Source organism: Poecilia mexicana, unplaced genomic scaffold, assembly GCF_051168715.1.
Source record: "Poecilia mexicana isolate PSO_F unplaced genomic scaffold, ASM5116871v1 scaffold_8, whole genome shotgun sequence".
Taxonomy (NCBI): Eukaryota; Metazoa; Chordata; class Actinopteri; order Cyprinodontiformes; family Poeciliidae; genus Poecilia; species Poecilia mexicana.
The window spans coordinates 25506410-25522927 of record NW_028263377.1 but is presented as its reverse complement, the minus strand read 5'-3'; the positions used below and the strand labels follow the sequence as shown (position 1 = coordinate 25522927).

Sequence of the window (16518 nt, the reverse complement as noted above, 5' to 3'; positions counted from 1 at the left end):
GTTCATCAACAAATGAACATTCTGAACTGTTCATCAACAAATGAACATTCTGAACTGTTTATCAACAAATGAACATTCTGAACTGTTCATCAACAAATGAACATTCTGAACTGGTCATCAACAAATGAACATTCTGAACTGTTCATCAACATCTGAACATTCTGAACTGTTCAACTTCTGAACATTCTGAACTGTTCATCAACATCTGAACATTCTGAACTGTTCATCAACAAATGAACATTCTGAACTGTTCATAAACATCTGAACATTCTGAACTGTTCATAAACATCTGAACATTCTGAACTGTTCATCAACATCTGAACATTCTGAACTGTTCATCAACAAATGAACATTCTGAATTGTTCATCAACAAATTAACATTCTGAACTGTTCATCAACATCTGAACATTCTGAACTGTTCATCATCATCTGAACATTCTGAACTGTTCATCAACATCTGAACATTCTGAACTGTTCATAAACATCTGAACATTCTGAACTGTTCATCAACAAATGAACATTCTGAACTGTTCATCAACAAATGAACATTCTGAACTGTTCATCAACATCTGAACATTCTGAACTGTTCATCAACATCTGAACATTCTGAACTGTTCATCAACATCTGAACATTCTGAACTGTTCATCAACATCTGAACATTCTGAACTGTTCATCAACATCTGAACATTCTGAATTGTTCATCAACAAATGAACATTCTGAACTGTTCATCAACATCTGAACATTCTGAACTGTTCATCATCATCTGAACATTCTGAACTGTTCATCAACATCTGAACATTCTGAACTGTTCATAAACATCTGAACATTCTGAACTGTTCATCAACAAATGAACATTCTGAACTGTTCATCAACAAATGAACATTCTGAACTGTTCATCAACATCTGAACATTCTGAACTGTTCATCAACATCTGAACATTCTGAACTGTTCATCAACATCTGAACATTCTGAACTGTTCATAAACATCTGAACATTCTGAACTGTTCATCAACAAATGAACATTCTGAACTGTTCATTAACAGAATGTTCAATTGTCTGAACATTCTGAACTATTTATTAACATAAATAAATACTTAATAAATAAATAGAATGTTCATTAACACATGAACGTTCTGAACTTTTTATTAACATATTAACATTCTGAACCTTTCATCCACATCTGGATTGTCTGAACTTCATGAACAGTTCATAAATGTCGGCACATTCTGAACTGTTTGTGAACGTTCTGGACTGTTAACGAACATCTGAACATTTGGACAGTCCTCCTGTTCCTTGGTTCTGTTCTGATGTTGATAAATCGTGTGTTGGTGTTTTCAGGGTTGCTTACTTCGGTCAGGACCGTCCAGTGTGTCAGTGGACCTTGGTTACCATGGAAACAACCGCAGGGCTGTGGTTTTGGAGATCCCCTGACTCAGTTGACTCAGTGCTCCAGCCTTCACAGCCTGACCTTTGATTTTAAATGCTAATGCTCCTGTTAGCTGCGTTCTAGAACAAAGGATTGGTTGCCTGACTGGTTTCAAGCTTTTAGTTTTCATGTCACTTTCTAGGTTTGGTTCCTTTCGTTTTCTAGTTCGTGAGAAAGTCATATTTTTCCACAGATTGAATGAAGCCACAGAAACCTGAAGAGAACCATGAAACCAACATGTTTGAATCTGGGATTTGATGGATTAACAATCGTTTTATGGATTTAATTTGGTTATGAACCTGAGAACGAGAAGACAGACGTAAAGCAATTTTTACTGCGATAAAAGCAGAACTTGTTTGTTCTCGCTGAATTCTATGTTTGAGCCTCTTAAAACTCCAGAATCGAGCCAGAATCCATGATGACATAAAAACCAGCTCCCTCTGATCACTCTGACTCACTTTGCTCAGTTAAAGGAAGTGAAATCATCACTTTGCAAGGCTGCAGCAGCTGCAGGAAGGAAACCAACATAGGAAACCTGAACAAGCAAAAAAAAAAAAAGTAAAAGAAGGTGAAACTCCCTTGAGGGTAATGAAATGAAAAGCATTGGTTTATGCAATTCACCAGAATTTATATAGAATTCAGCGGAACAGATTGAGTCACCTCTCAGGAGCAAATCTGAGATTTTTGTGGTGAAAACTAGAAAATCAAAAACAAAAACCACTCAGAGTGAAACAGCTGCTGGCATGAAGGGACTGAACATCCCTACTCATTAAATATGTCAATCCCTCCTGTTGTCCAATCAAACGTCACAGTTTTACCTCCTAACAGCATTAGCTTCTCAGCGGGGAATCCCAATGCAAACCAACAGACAATGCCTCAAAATATGTACAGAAATATCAACTTTTAGAATGTTTCTTCTTACTTTTATTCACTATTCAATTATTTTTACATTCGCTTAGCATAAATGTTGCCTCCTGTCTTCTGGCTTTAGTTGACCAGGTTTTGGTGCAGCAGGATTCTTTAAGTCTTGACAGAAACTTTTCCATTTTTCAGTGCTAGCTGAAGGAGCAAAGCAGCTTCATAAATTTGACTGGCAGTCAATCAGAAAGATAAGCATGTAAAATCACAGTTTAACATATTATTTTTAATGTATTATGATTGAAATACGTTAGGGCCAGACTAAGATTTTTTAAAATTACGAATAAATAAGAATAAAGTCAGAATATTAGCAAAATAAAGACACAAAAATACCAGAAGAAAGTCAAAAATATTATGAGAAATAAAGTAATTTTTATGAGAGCAAAGCTTTGGACAACCATTTGAAAGTCCCTAAAAATAATTTGATGCTGAAATGTTAAAACATTACATATATTCTATCTATAAAACTGATACTAAAGTGTAACTTCCAATATGCTCAACATTTCTCATTTTAATTTGTGCACGATTATAAAATTACTTCATTTTACAAATATTATGACATCATTTTGGTAATATAAGTTAATTTTTCTTAATTTTGACTTTTTTCTTGTATTTTTATGACTTTATTCTCATGTTATGATTTTATTCTCATAATAGTAAGTAACTATTACATAACAGTAATAGTTTATTATTGTGACTGAAAAACCAAACATTTTTGTAATGCAACATTATTGTTGTGTTATTATTAATTATTTTGGTAATTATGACTTTATTCTTGTATTATTATGACTTACTCTTGTATGACTTTATTCTCATAATATTATGGATTTATTTTCATATACCTTTTTTCTTGCGATATGTAATATTAAAAGACTTTATTTTTGGTAATATGACTTTATTCTCATAATTAACATTTTTTTCTAAACCTGGCCCTAATACTCCATCGTAAAAAAAAATTAATAAATAAAATAAACTTTATGATAAAAAAAATTGTGATTAAAAGTCAATGATTAAGAAATGTATATTTTATTTGAATGTTATATATATAAATATATCCTGAACTCGGACCATAATTTCTCATGGTTTTGAAAAACCTTTTTTTTTTCCTTTGATGGTAATTATTTTGCTGTCGGAAAAGAGAGGAAACAGCGCCCTCTGATGGTCAGAGGACAAAACAGACAGAACCACCTGGGAGCTTTTCAGATAAACTTTATTTATGTTATTTACACTCAGACAAATATTAATTACCTACTTATAGATGGAATAATAATGTATCTCTATAACTTGTTTTGATGAGTAAAACAAAAAAATAAGCATCTCCATAGCAAACAGAAAAGGGGCGTGGCTTCATCTAGTCACATGCCTGGACGTAGTTCTCCGGGAAGAAGCCTTCCCGGCCATTACAGACGCCCTCACACCAGCCGTCGTCATGGCGACGCATCACGTAGATGATGTCCCCCTCAGTTAGAGGGAGGTCGTCAGGCTTGGAGGCCTCGTAAGTATACAGCGCCACCACTAGGACAAAAAGAGGAAGTGCACCATTATAAGTAGCATCTTACTCTAATAGTGCAGCAGTATGGAGGGGCGTGTGGTGGTACCTTTCTCCAGGTAATCTGGGGGAGCATTGATGTCATAGTCCACTGGAGGAGGAAGGGGCGGCATGATGTCATCGAAACCTCCAATATCATCCAATGGAAGAGGAGGGGGAGGGGCTAAGATCTGAAGATCTATGAGTACAGGAACCATCAACAGAGCAGCGCTGTGCTACGTATCTGTGTGCACTATATCTGTACTATACACTTAGAGATGAGTAGCACTGCTACACAATGCTCTTCTATAGTTAGCTGTGCTACATCTACAGCAGTACCACTACTAGTTCCTTACCCAGATGTTCGAGACGAGCAGGTAAGCAGAGCCGAGGGAAGGCGGAGGAAGGGCGAGAGAGCAGGGGGAAGGGGGAAGAGGAAGAGGAGGATGAAGAGGCAGTGGGCTCTGGGGGGGCATGAGGTGGAGGGTAGGGGGGAGGAGGGGGAATCCTGACTGACAGACAGAGAGAAGCCGAGTCAGTTTAGAGAACCAGGGGCCAACATGTGGCGTGAAACCGACAAGAACTGTTCATATGGATATTCTGAACTGTTCACCAACATCTGAACATCATTCTGAACTGTTCATAGACATCTGAACCTTGGAAACTGTTCAAATTCTGAACTTTCTGTACTGTTCATCCATATCTGAATGTTCTAAACCAAAGGTTCCTAAACTGAGGGGCGCGCCCCCTAGGGGGGTGCTGTGCCATTGCAGGGGAGGTGCGGGAAGCCGTCTGAGTGAAAAAAAAAAAACATGAATGCTGTATGCGCTGGGTTTTTACCTTAGAATGGCCAACTCTCTGTTATTCCTTTGATACAGTAGGGGCTTCCAGACTTCCCATATCTGTGTCCTCTGTCACTTTTATCAGCAGTTAAATCTGTTTAATCCGTTGTTAACATGTCGTAACTTGTTTTTCCGAGCCGCCTTTAAACGCAACATGAGCGCTACGACGCTCGCACTGGGTTTACACCTGTGCGGCAGTGAAGGAAACCTGCTGCTGCTGTGCAGAGCTACGCAGGTGTGTTAGAATCATGGAAACAAACCAGCTACGTACCCTAACCCCCCCAAAAAAGTTAGACAGGGAGTCTCTAAGAATCCTCTTCCCCCGCCCCACCACACACACCCGTCATTCAACCAGACAGCTATTTGTAATCCATAGGAGGGAGGGGGGGGGGCAGAAAATGTTTGGAAACCACTGGGGGGGCCAAGGAGAAAAAGTTTGGGAACCACTGTTCTAAACTCTTCATTGATAATTGACCTAACTGAACTGTTCACTAACATCTAAAGTTTTAATCAGTACCTGGACCATTCATAAACATCTGAACATCCATGGTAACGGTTCCTTACTCATCCAAAAGGTCAACATGGGTCACATGATGGGCCACAGCAAGTTTTCCTAAAATGTTCTCCAACTTCAGTCACTCCAGGAATATAACTCAACACCGTTGAGAACTATAACTATAAAACTGATCATTGATCCACCGTCAGCCTCTCCTGAGTTCTCATTGGACGACAGCAGCTGCAGCAGCTTACATGACTGGACTGCAGGCAAGAAGAGAGAGCGAGTGTAGCGGCAGCGAGAGGCGGGGCCTGAGCGGACCCTCAGAGAGACAGAGCGAGTGGTTGGAGGCGAGCGGCGGCGGCGACTCCTCCGAGATGTGAGGGTCACTGAAAAACACCACAGAAGAAGTAAAACTGCAAACAAGCAGCAGAGAAGAAGCAGGAAGTGAAACAACTGAGGAATGATGAGTCGGGGGTTTGATTCCCCACTTTGGGGCCTTTGCTGAATGTCTTCCCCCCACTTCCTGTCTGATTAGTGTTAATAAAGGGCACTTCTTTTTTTTTTATTGATACAACTAAAAAAAGGCATTACCGTCTCCTTCCTGGGGAGGGGGAGGTGGTGGGGGCGGGGCCAGAAAATCTGAGCCATCATTGGGTAATGGTGGGAAGCCGTTATTATCAGAGGGTGGTGGAGGGGAAGGAGGCGGCAGGCTGTTCTCCTCCACCACTGAGGAAAGACAATAGAGATGATGTCATTGTGATGTCACGCACTGACCAGGACTTCTTTTTGTTTAAGACAAAAATCAGCTCAGGTAAAATGAAGATGCTCAGTTATTTCATAAAAACATAACTAAATTAATGTTATGATTAATTTAGTTATGATTTAGTTAGGATTAGATTAAAAATCTAATCCTGATTTTTAATCCTAATAAAATCAGGATTAGAATAATTTATTTTTCATAATTACTTGAGAGTAATATTTACATTCATATCTTGTAATACTGGAATTGGCATGAGTACAATGCAAAACCCTGATTATTTTGAGATTTAATTAATTTGAATAAAACAATATTTTAAACCTGCAGGGGGCGTCAAAGTACAGAATACATAAAACACAAATGTGAATTAAAGTAAAATCAGTGATAGTAGTAGTAAGTAGTAAGTGTTGAATTGTTAGAGTGAGCCACTGGTTGCTACGGTAACTGATAGAGAGCCCACAGCACCACTCTTTTGTCAGAAACACAAAGACATTAGGCCTCACACTGAAACATATAAAGGCCTCTAACTACTGTAAGAGCAGAGAAAAAAAAGAAAATCTTTATGTCTGGAGATAATTATTTAGTTTGAGATTTAATGTTTAGCTTGCTAACTAAATATTTAGCTCAGTGTAAAATATTTGGTTTCTAAACAAAAGATTTAGTTGTGAGATAACTATTTGCATTGTAATTCAAATATTTAGCTAGCTAATTAAATATTTAACTTTAAAATGTGAAATAATAAAAAAAGACCAACATTGTGGAAACATTATTTTGACTAAAACTTATAACAGGAATGGAGAAATGGCCAGAAGAAAAAAAAAACATGGTGTCTGATAAGAGATTCCTATTGTGTTTATTTGATGTAATATGGCTTGTTTTTATATTTAAATTTTGGCTTTGATAATTCAGTTTGCCATGGGAACACACTCTGATTTCATCACCTGTTTCTAGGGTGAGCGGTGCGATTGGAGGAGGAGCAGGAGCGCTGTGATTGATCACAACCCCAGAAGAAGAAGGCGGAGGAGGAGGTGGAGGAGGAGGTGGAGCGCTTTGATTGATCACAACCCCTGAGGAGCCAGGAGGAGGAGGCGGAGGAGGAGGAGCAGTTGGAGCCACCATCAGTCCTGAGGAATCAGGAGGCGGAGGAGGAGGGGGCAGACCGGAGATGGCATCCTCACTCTGAGGCAACGCCTCGTCAGGGAGAGGAGGAGGAAGAGGAGCTTCATCCAGCAAACTGGTGAGGATGTCACAGTCAGGTGGAGCCTGGCCAATGGTGGGGATGGTGGGCGGAGCTACAGGTTTCCCAAAGCTGGACCTGAGAGGGAGAATAATGTTGATTAAATAAATAGTCAGATGAAAATTTATGGCTGATTGATTGATTGTTTAATAGCTACCAGAAGGAAACTGACATCAGGGAAGACTGTATTTAGGAATCATTACCTTCCTAAAATAACAGCATAAGTAGTTTTTATTTATTTATTTAGTCTAACATGATTTTGTCAATAAAATTACCATCTCTGTTTGACAAAAAAAAAAATCGTTTGGGAAAAAAGTTTACTTGGGCCAGGAAGGCGATGAAATGTAACTTGTGGAATACCTCAAGGATCACTGATTGGTCCATACTTCTTTCTTCATATTAAAGGCAATTTTACTCTTATAACTCAATAAAACATGTTTGTCTTTATTGATTTTGTTCATCCCAAATTGTAGATGTCTACTACATGTCTAAAATTAATGGACCTCAAATAATCTTTCAGTTTCTAACCCAAAGAATCTAAATTTTAGTTGAAGATCTTAAAAATATGAGGGGAAAACAAATTTTTGTTGAAATTAAATTTTGGTCTTAGACGTAAAGACAGATAAAATGGTTATGATACTCGGGAAGCATGTTTTTATTAAAATATTTGTATGCCATTTTATTTTATATTATATGACTGCAATTTCTGTGAGAAAGTTATACAATAAAATTAAATTATTAGAAACAAATAAAAAAGCTTGCCTGCAATCATCTTTATATTTGAAGAAAAATCAGCATTATCACCGAAGATAAGATTTTTTTTTTTTTTGAAAAGTCAGTATGATTTAAATATTTATTTTACATTCCAAATGAGTTTTATTTGTATTGAAATGAAAATTCAGTGAAACAATTTTCTCAGCTACGCACACCTCATCAGACTGAGACATGAACTTAGCTCTTACCCTCCAGCAGGGGGCGCCACTGGACACTGAACTGGCTCAGGACCTTTGTTGGACCTGAAACAGACACACATGAAACCGCAGTCAGACTTCCTGTGTGAGTCTCTGCTGCGAAAACAAGAAACTGCTGAGTACAGAAGCTCAGCAAAGGAGGAGAAGCAGACCTGATGGAGGCTCCATGTTTCCGGATCGTTCCCGTTTTTTCCGGCTGTTTCCCAGAGACCTGCAGGGACGAGGGGGCAAACACAGAGCAGGGTGAACATGAATGGAGCCCTCAGCTTTCAGCAGCTCTAATTAGTCTCTCCAAACATTTTCCCACGGCCAACAAAGAGCCTCAGCTCAGGGTGTGTGTATATGTGTGTGTGTCTGCCTGTTTCTGTGAGGTCCAGCGGGACTTTCAGGCCCAAAGCCCCGGGGACATCACAGGGACAGACACTGTGTAGAGGTGGATGTTGGTGCTAACAGGGCTGTCTGAGTGTGTTTTTCTGCTAAATTAATCAGAGTTAGTTAGAGTCTACGTTGGTGTCCTCACAAAGCAGGGGGATTTATTGAGTCCTCATGAAGATACACAACCGTGCGTGCGTGTGTGTGTGTGTGTGTGTGTGTGTGTGTGTGTGTGTGTGTGTGTGTGTGTGTGTGTGTGTGTGTGTGTGTGTGTGGGTGGGTGGGTGAGTGTGCGCGCGTGTGCGCGTGTGATGGGCATTTTAGTTAAGAGCTTTGTCTTTTTTTGCTGTGAACTGCAGAGAAAATTGATCAATCTTTAAAACTCATTATAATTGGTCAGCTGAACTAGTATTATTTCATCTATATTAAGGAATTATTGCCTTTAAAAAGCCAGAATATCTTTCTGAAAAGTTACTAGTTTTGTCTTATTTCAAGTGCAATAAAATGTTTGCACTAAAAGGAAGCGAAAAAGAATTGATAATATGTTGTGTTTTTGCAGTGTCACTCCCAGAATCAAATATAGAAGCTTAGATTTCAATTTTGATCTTAACTGTTAAACTGCATTATAAGAAAAATTAAAGAATATTTAAAATAAAGTAAAATTTGAGTTTTAAAATATTTTGTAATGTCTTCTTTTGCTGGTTTCTTTCTCATTGATTAAAATTGAGAATCCTTGTTTCTCAGTTTGCTTTTATTTTTAAAATTCTGGCAGCTTTAAAGGATGAGGGAGGCTTAGAACTAGGCACAGCAAAGTTTTAAGGTTAAGGTAAATAGCTCAGAAATAGTAACATAACTATGGTGCAGTGTCAATGGTTGGTTTCAACTTTTTGGAACTGAACTGAAATGGAAAGAAAAGCCACCAAAGGTCCTGGGTCAGGTCTTTCAGAGAATATCCTTGAGAAAATATTGTTCACCTGATATGAATTTTTCTTGGCTTTTTTTGTGAAAACTGTTTTTACTCAGGTCCACTGGAAGAAAACTGACAAGTGGATCTTTACTGAGATGTTTAAGCTGTATCAGTTTTGCTGCTGCGTAGTTTTGACAGTGTTTGTTAATTTTCGAACGGAAACAGATAAATCTGTACAGAGATGTGTCATTTGAAGTCTGAAAAGGGAACTTTTTTGCAGCATAAATTGTGCTTCTGTGGTTCTGTGCAGAAGAGACTTCCTGTTAGCTTGCCGTTTGCAGCTAACGATGCTTCACTTCTGCTTTCAGCTACTTCTTTTTGGGTGTAAATGTTGCTTTGTGTATCTTTTAATAACCAGAATGCTGATTCCCATCAACCAGCCTAAACTGGACTAACCCTCTTGCCCTGTAGTAAATTATCCGAGACAATAAGATTTAGGCTAACCTCCTCTAGAAGAGCTGCCAAAGATCAAACAAAAACATTAAACTGTGAAGGTGAGTGCTACCTTCATGCCGTGGCCGATCTCGTCCAGCTGCTGGTAGTTGATTGGTCGACGGCTGTACGATGGGCGGGGCTGTGTGGCAGTTGGAGGGATGATCTTATGGTTGCGAGGAACTCGTCTGACTGCCGTGAAGGCACCTATTTCCCTCCGTGCAACTTTCTCTTTATGCATTTCAATGGTCTGTGGAAAAGCAATTAGAGACTGTCTAAATATTTTGAACTACAACCATGACTAGAGAGGGTCAGTCTTAACTCTGGAGAGGAGTTTCTTCTGGTACTATTGAACTTTCCCTTCAAAGTTTGACTAAACGCAGACACGACTTTGAAAAGCTGAAGTGATCAAACTTCATCAGGAAGTTTAGTCTCACCTTCATTTTAAGGAAGCAGTCACAACAAAAGAGGTCACAGCAAAAGACACCTTCCCTCCGATCAGCTGGTACATTGTCAGACAATTAATGACAACCCATTTGTCCATCCCAGTCAAGATCATGGAGGATCCTGGAGGTTAGCGGTCCTGGAAGGGAACCCAGACTTGCCATGGTTTTCCTAGGTCAGAAGGGGAACTCATTTCACAAAATGAGTCACCTTAAGTGACTCATTTTAATGCAGAGGAGTTGTACTCCAAGGACCCCCAACTGATGGATCTCAACCCCTTATGAGGCACAACCCAGTTACCCTAAAGCAAAAGCTCATCCCAGGTCAACCCATGTGCTCGTATTAGTTCTTTAGTCATGATCCATTTCTCAATACTGGATGAATTAGTGAATCCAGATGTCCCCAGGTTCTCTTCCAACTGAGGCAAAGAGTCACCACTAACCCAACGGGAAGCACTCCAGTGATCCAGGAAGTGGCTAGATCCAGGGCTTCGTCCCATGTTAGGTGTCAGATGTCAAATTTGTCTCATGGTAAGGGTGGGAGGTTCACACTAACAACCATTCCCTGAATTAGATCACAGGAACATTGATACCAAGACTAGAGTAAGCTAACCAGGGTAGCTACCTTGAAACTTATCTGTTGGGCAACCTTGTGACCTAACCTCAGGGTTAGGCCTCAGCTTATGGCAAAGGTTATGCGTAATGATGGTTTCTAACATGAACTAATGACAGAAGGGCAATACATTTTTCAGATTTTTCTTTAAAAAGGTCATAAAAAGGTCATAAAAAAGAAGTTAGAGAAGAGTGAAGATGTTGTAACCAGTCAGGAAGATATTTTGCTAAGAGTCTGAACAAAAGACTAACTTTCAGTTTAAGATAAACATTCATCAGAATTATCCAGCTGGGTGTTGTAGACCAAAATCTCAGGACAACAAAAAGAAAATGATTAGATTTATGTGAACATCTGAGAAGAAAACATCTTCAGAGGGCTTTTTTCCCCATTCACTGATCTTCTTTCCAAAGCACCCCCTGATGTTTAACACCGTCATTCACAGAGTGGTCTTGGTCTAGATCATGGATGCTTCTGGACAGCTCCTTAAATCACAGCAGAGCTTTGAGCAGATCAGAAAACAATAAGGAAGCAGCAAACAGAGGCTCCATTCATCCATCCATCCATTCAGACCCTGGTTGCTCAGGCTGTCCCTGTAAACAGCCTCATGACTGGGAGGACCCTGAACCTCATTCCAACCTCATATCAGTCCAACCGGAGGAACAGAATCCTTCTACTGATGCACTTAGAGAGAATATTTCACAAAAATATATAATCTCTTCTGTAAATGTATAATAAATTTTCAAAATGTGTAATTTGTAAGAATATCTCTAAATATGTTTAATTTACCAGTCTACACCTTTTATAAACTAAACAAAAATAATTACATGATAAAATATTACATGAACACCCTGAGGCTATTAAAAAATATAATGTGTTTTAATTGAGAGGTTTATACTCACCTGACCAATCAGATTTATGGAGGACTCCATCTGGCGAAGCTGATTGGTCTGAGCATCTAGCAGACTTAGGACGCTGTTAGCCAGAGTGCTGATCTGATACGCAACACTGGCTAATGATTGGGTGGTGAAGTTTTTAGTTTCCTCCAATGCCTTCTTGCTGTTTTCACCTGACTGTTAGAAACACCAGAGAAGTATTAGTCTAGCTCAGCCCAAAAACTAAAAACAACAGTTAGCTCAACTTAGAACAGTGACAAAAATCAAACAGTAAGCTTAGCTTTGTTCAAAGACTGAAAGGAAAGGGAAAATAATAAACCAGCTTAACACAAAGACTGAAAACTAAAAAACAATTAGCCTACATTAACACAAAGACTGGAAGGAAAGAAAACAGTTAGCCTAGCTTGACACAAAGACTAAAAATAAAAGTGTTAGCTTTGTTTGTCAATGCTCAAAACTAAGAGATGAGTTAGCCTAGCTTAGAACACAAAAATCATACAACCAAAGAAAAATCCAATAATAAACTGAACTCTGGGCATAATCACTTGAGACAGTTATCATGAAAGATAATGCTGCTATAATTAGACAAACTGAAACAATTCTATAAATAATACAGTGATAATAAAAATACGCTAAATTTTTAACAGAATGTGATTGTAATATAAAATAGAGAAAAAAATTAATAAAAATAAAAGTTTATATGAGATCAAGAACTGGGATCTAAAGGTAACAGGCATTATTTTAAATGATTCCTCAGTTTGGTTCTAAAATGTTTTGGAATTATGGCCATTAAGCAAAATTATCACACATGCAATTTGCAATGTTTGAAAGCTCAGGAAAATCTGCTCTGATTTGAGAGGTTATGATCAGTTGGTTTCAGCAGGCGGTATTTAGATGTTCTGGAGCTTTAATGGTGGCAGTACCGGTACCAACCTGGGTGTAGGTGTTGTAGCAGTAATCAGCCACATTGAGCAGGTTTTGATAGTTTTCCTGCAGAGCTTTCCTGGCGCTTGGAGCTTCCTCCAGAATCTTGGTCACCTCGTCCTTATAGTTTTGGTCCTTCATGATCCCAGAATCGATAGTCCACAGAAATCAGCTGGTTTGATCTGCAGGGAGACAGAGACAGACTGAACCCACTCAGAACCACAGCTCAGTGGGTGCTGGAAAACTGGACTTTGTTCTGAACCATCAGCTGGGTTTGGAGCCTCAGAGTGGTGAGAACCAGCAGAACCAGCAGATTGTTAGACAGCCTCTGTTACCAGTGTGGGTTAGGGCTGTTTCTGTTTGAGGAACACTAGCTGCTGATATGACCACATTCAGGAACTACTTCACCCAGAAGTCTATCTGAGGACTTAGTCTGCCGTCTATATGCAGCAACACTCTCCCACCTCATTTACTTCATTTTAAGACTTACTTTAGCTCTTCAAGAGGTTGATCTGAGCTTAAAACCGGGTTCTGTAGGCTTCTTACACAAATACAAGCAACTTTCCAACAGAATAAGTTGAATTTGTCAGAAATAATCTCATCTGCCGTCACTTAACATACAATTATCTTTACAGAGTCCAACAGAACCAGAAGGGGGTTGTGGCTCTTTGCCAGATCTTCTATATTACATTCCAACAGTTATTTATGAAGCTGTAATTGATCAGAGACTCACCAGAAGCCAGAGAGAAACAGAGTGATGAAGTGATGAAGAACCTCCTGTTTCTGACAAACTTCACTTTGCAGCTCCAAGTTTCCTCTACTGCTGCAGCCAGAGATCCTCTCTGTTAGACAGACCACTCACTCCTCACAGCAACCACAAAAACCCAAAGCACCAAGTATGAGCTTGCAGAAATCGGTCAGAGTGAGTGCTCCTCCCTGCGTTTTAGCGCTTGATGTTAACCTGCTCAGTTTAAACCACTTCCTGTTCCTCATCAACTCAAAGAAACAAATTGAGTCATCAGAAGCATCAGGGAGATTTTCTTTCCATTCACTTCCTCTAATCACCCTCAGAGATATTTAAAGTCTAGTTTTGCGATACATGAACCCATTTAAATATCCTACACTTTGCTAAAAGATGCTCCTAGTCAAATGAAGGAGGTATAACCGTCCCGTTAGACTGAATCGCTCTAAAAGAAACCCGAACTTCCCTAAAAAATACCTGAAACACAAACCCTTTTGAGAAACACCCTCTCCCAAATTACCTGAAACTTTCTCTGAATTACCTGAACAAACTGGAGAGATACCCAACACCCCTGAATCCTCCTCAAAGACACCAAAACCCCTTCAGAGATGCCTGTCTGAGAGACCCACCTTGGAGACACCTGAACTCCTCAAAGAGATACCCTGAGTCTCCTTCAGATACCTGAACCCCTGAGAGATACCCAAAGGCCTCTCAGAGGCATCTTAACCCACTTAGCTTCTCTTACATCCTAAGCAACACCAGAATCACTTCAGTTACCCAAATGCCCTCAGAGATTCCCGACACCCGACTTTCTCAGCTGTTCAGAGAGCCTTAGAGTTAAACTAAAGTTACTTTAATCACTGAGTTATACCAAACACCGGAAGTGACTGCTGCAGTGCCCCCTACTGGCTTACTCTGCCTGGTTGAAGAAATATTCAGAAGAACCTCTGTGAAAAATTAAAAAAAAAAAAAACGCCTGTAAAACTGCAGAGATTTTAAAATGAGAAGTTTATTAGAAACATTCAAGGAGAAACTGTTAGCTTATATCTGGAGTTCTTGGTGTTTAATAAACAGATAAAAATCAAATCAATGTTTTAAAATAAAACACCTGAAGCTAAACTTTTCATAAACCTAGAAGAACAAACAGCAGGATCACACCACAGAGTTTGTACTGGATGGAGACTGGACCATCCTGCCTGGAGTGATGGTCCATCACGTGTTTCCCGGAGCTACAGGGTTCCATGGTTGTTTCCGTGGACCTCCGTCTCTGTCCTTCTTGTCCAGAGGCTTCAGGTGAGAGGTCAGTACCAGACCTCTGAGGGAAAGAAACACACATCATTAACCTGGAAACGTCAAAAATGTATAGATTATTACAGCTGGGAAGATCCAGGAGGAGCTACCTGGAACTCATCCAATAAATATTTGGACAATTATCCTGTTTATGACTGTAAAAATTCCAGGACAACATGGAACTTTCTCATATATTCTCATAAAGCATTCCAAGGAGCCCTCAATAGAAATGTAAATGTTTTTCTTACCTCCTGGAGTATTTTAGATAGATCCCTTCATTTAAATAAATGTCATGTTATATTATGGAACACTGGGATGTTTTAAAGACTCTTGAAGCTCACTGAACTCTGTAGAAAACTCTTGGATACGATTTAGGAAGTGATTCCAGGAATTCTTCCAGGCATCCATCAAGCTTCCAGGAGAGTAAACTGACCCATGAATCTTTAAGAAATCAAGAACTCTTCATATTCCCGCTGATATCCCACCCCAGACCCTCCTGGATCTTCTCTACCAGGCCTTAAACTTCCTGGCGATCCACCTGAACTGATCGTAATCCACTCCCTGGCTCACGGCCCTCAGCTTCGCTTGGTTTTCCCGCTGGTATTTTCTCTCAGACTCCACCGCCGCCTTGAGCTCTTTCTCCAGCGCAGAAAAATCGATGATGTCCCGCTGTGACATCACTACACCTGGACAACACAAGAAAGTTCAGCGGATGGATGACCACATTTACTATTTATGATGCTTTAAAGCTGCCTAACTATTACCTGTAAATGTAACAGGAATTAAAAATTAAATAAAAATTACATTAGTCTGTTTATTATTTTATCTATTACGGTGAAGTTCATAAATGATAAGATCAATCAATCAATTACCTGTTATTAAATCAACACTTATTCAAGTTTACATCAAGAAGTCATAATGCAAAACAGTATAAATGGAAATATAGAAACAATAAACAGCATGTATTATATCACAGCTCACATATACTGTAATTGCTTGTTCATTTGTTACGTACACCATATCCAATGAATTAGGATATCTATTAGTTTAGTGACTCAAAAAAATTATTAATATCACCTGAAATGATGTTTTCAAGCCTTTTATTTTGTTATAACAATTTTCTAACTTAATATTTACAGACGTGAAAGAAGTGAATCAATACGAAAAGGATTGGAAAATGAGAACTTACCTTGAAAAACGCACTCGAGAGAAGAGAGACGCACGTCGGTCAAATTCCCAACTTAACAGGATGTCAGTACGCATGTGCAAACTGAAAATCATGGATCAGGTTTTAACTGATCTGACCAGAACTGAGTCGAATCAGTACCTGTCGGTTCACAGAAGTGGGTCGAATGAATCAAAACCGGTTCACAGAGTCAAAAGTTATGAAATACGTCCTCTGACAGAACAGTGAACTAATCCTGGAGCAGTTCTTCCGTGTTCAGTTGAGTTCAAGCTCGGAATCAACAAAGCGTCTCTATGGCGACGCTTTTTTTCTACCGCTGTGGTCTTTGCTGCCATCTGGTGGTTGAAAAGAACTACAGCACGAAGAACTGGCGGGAAAACCCTGATTCTTCTATAAATTAATTTAGAAAGTTCAATTTCTTCAATAAAACACTCAGATTTTGATTTTCTGTGGTTTGATATGTGGAGGAGACTTTA

General features: G+C 39.2%; 2 protein-coding genes across 3 annotated transcripts; both read right to left on the bottom strand.

Moving 5' to 3' along the window:
• Nucleotides 1–3539: 3539 nt before the first annotated feature.
• Nucleotides 3540–14424, bottom strand: abi3a (ABI family, member 3a). Of its 2 annotated transcripts, XM_014995458.2 has the most exons (12): nucleotides 13558–14424; nucleotides 12834–13006; nucleotides 11907–12077; nucleotides 10025–10201; nucleotides 8333–8391; nucleotides 8172–8225; nucleotides 6914–7287; nucleotides 5807–5941; nucleotides 5467–5601; nucleotides 4231–4386; nucleotides 3945–4073; nucleotides 3540–3861 (listed from the first exon to the last, which is right to left on the bottom strand). In XM_014995458.2, exons 2-12 carry the CDS (start codon nucleotides 12963–12965, stop codon nucleotides 3698–3700), a joined length of 1686 nt encoding a protein of 561 aa, XP_014850944.2. In that variant the 5' UTR covers nucleotides 12966–13006; nucleotides 13558–14424; the 3' UTR covers nucleotides 3540–3697. The 2 variants fall into 2 exon arrangements, with proteins under 2 accessions (XP_014850944.2, XP_014851710.2); XM_014996224.2 differs by lacking the exons at nucleotides 4231–4386; nucleotides 5467–5601.
• A 131-nt stretch (nucleotides 14425–14555) lies between these two features.
• Nucleotides 14556–15534, bottom strand: dnaaf19 (dynein axonemal assembly factor 19). The gene is made up of 2 exons (XM_014997424.2): nucleotides 15395–15534; nucleotides 14556–14881 (listed from the first exon to the last, which is right to left on the bottom strand). Exons 1-2 carry the CDS (start codon nucleotides 15532–15534, stop codon nucleotides 14779–14781), a joined length of 243 nt encoding a protein of 80 aa, XP_014852910.1. The 3' UTR covers nucleotides 14556–14778.
• Between the last annotated feature and the right edge of the window lie 984 nt (nucleotides 15535–16518).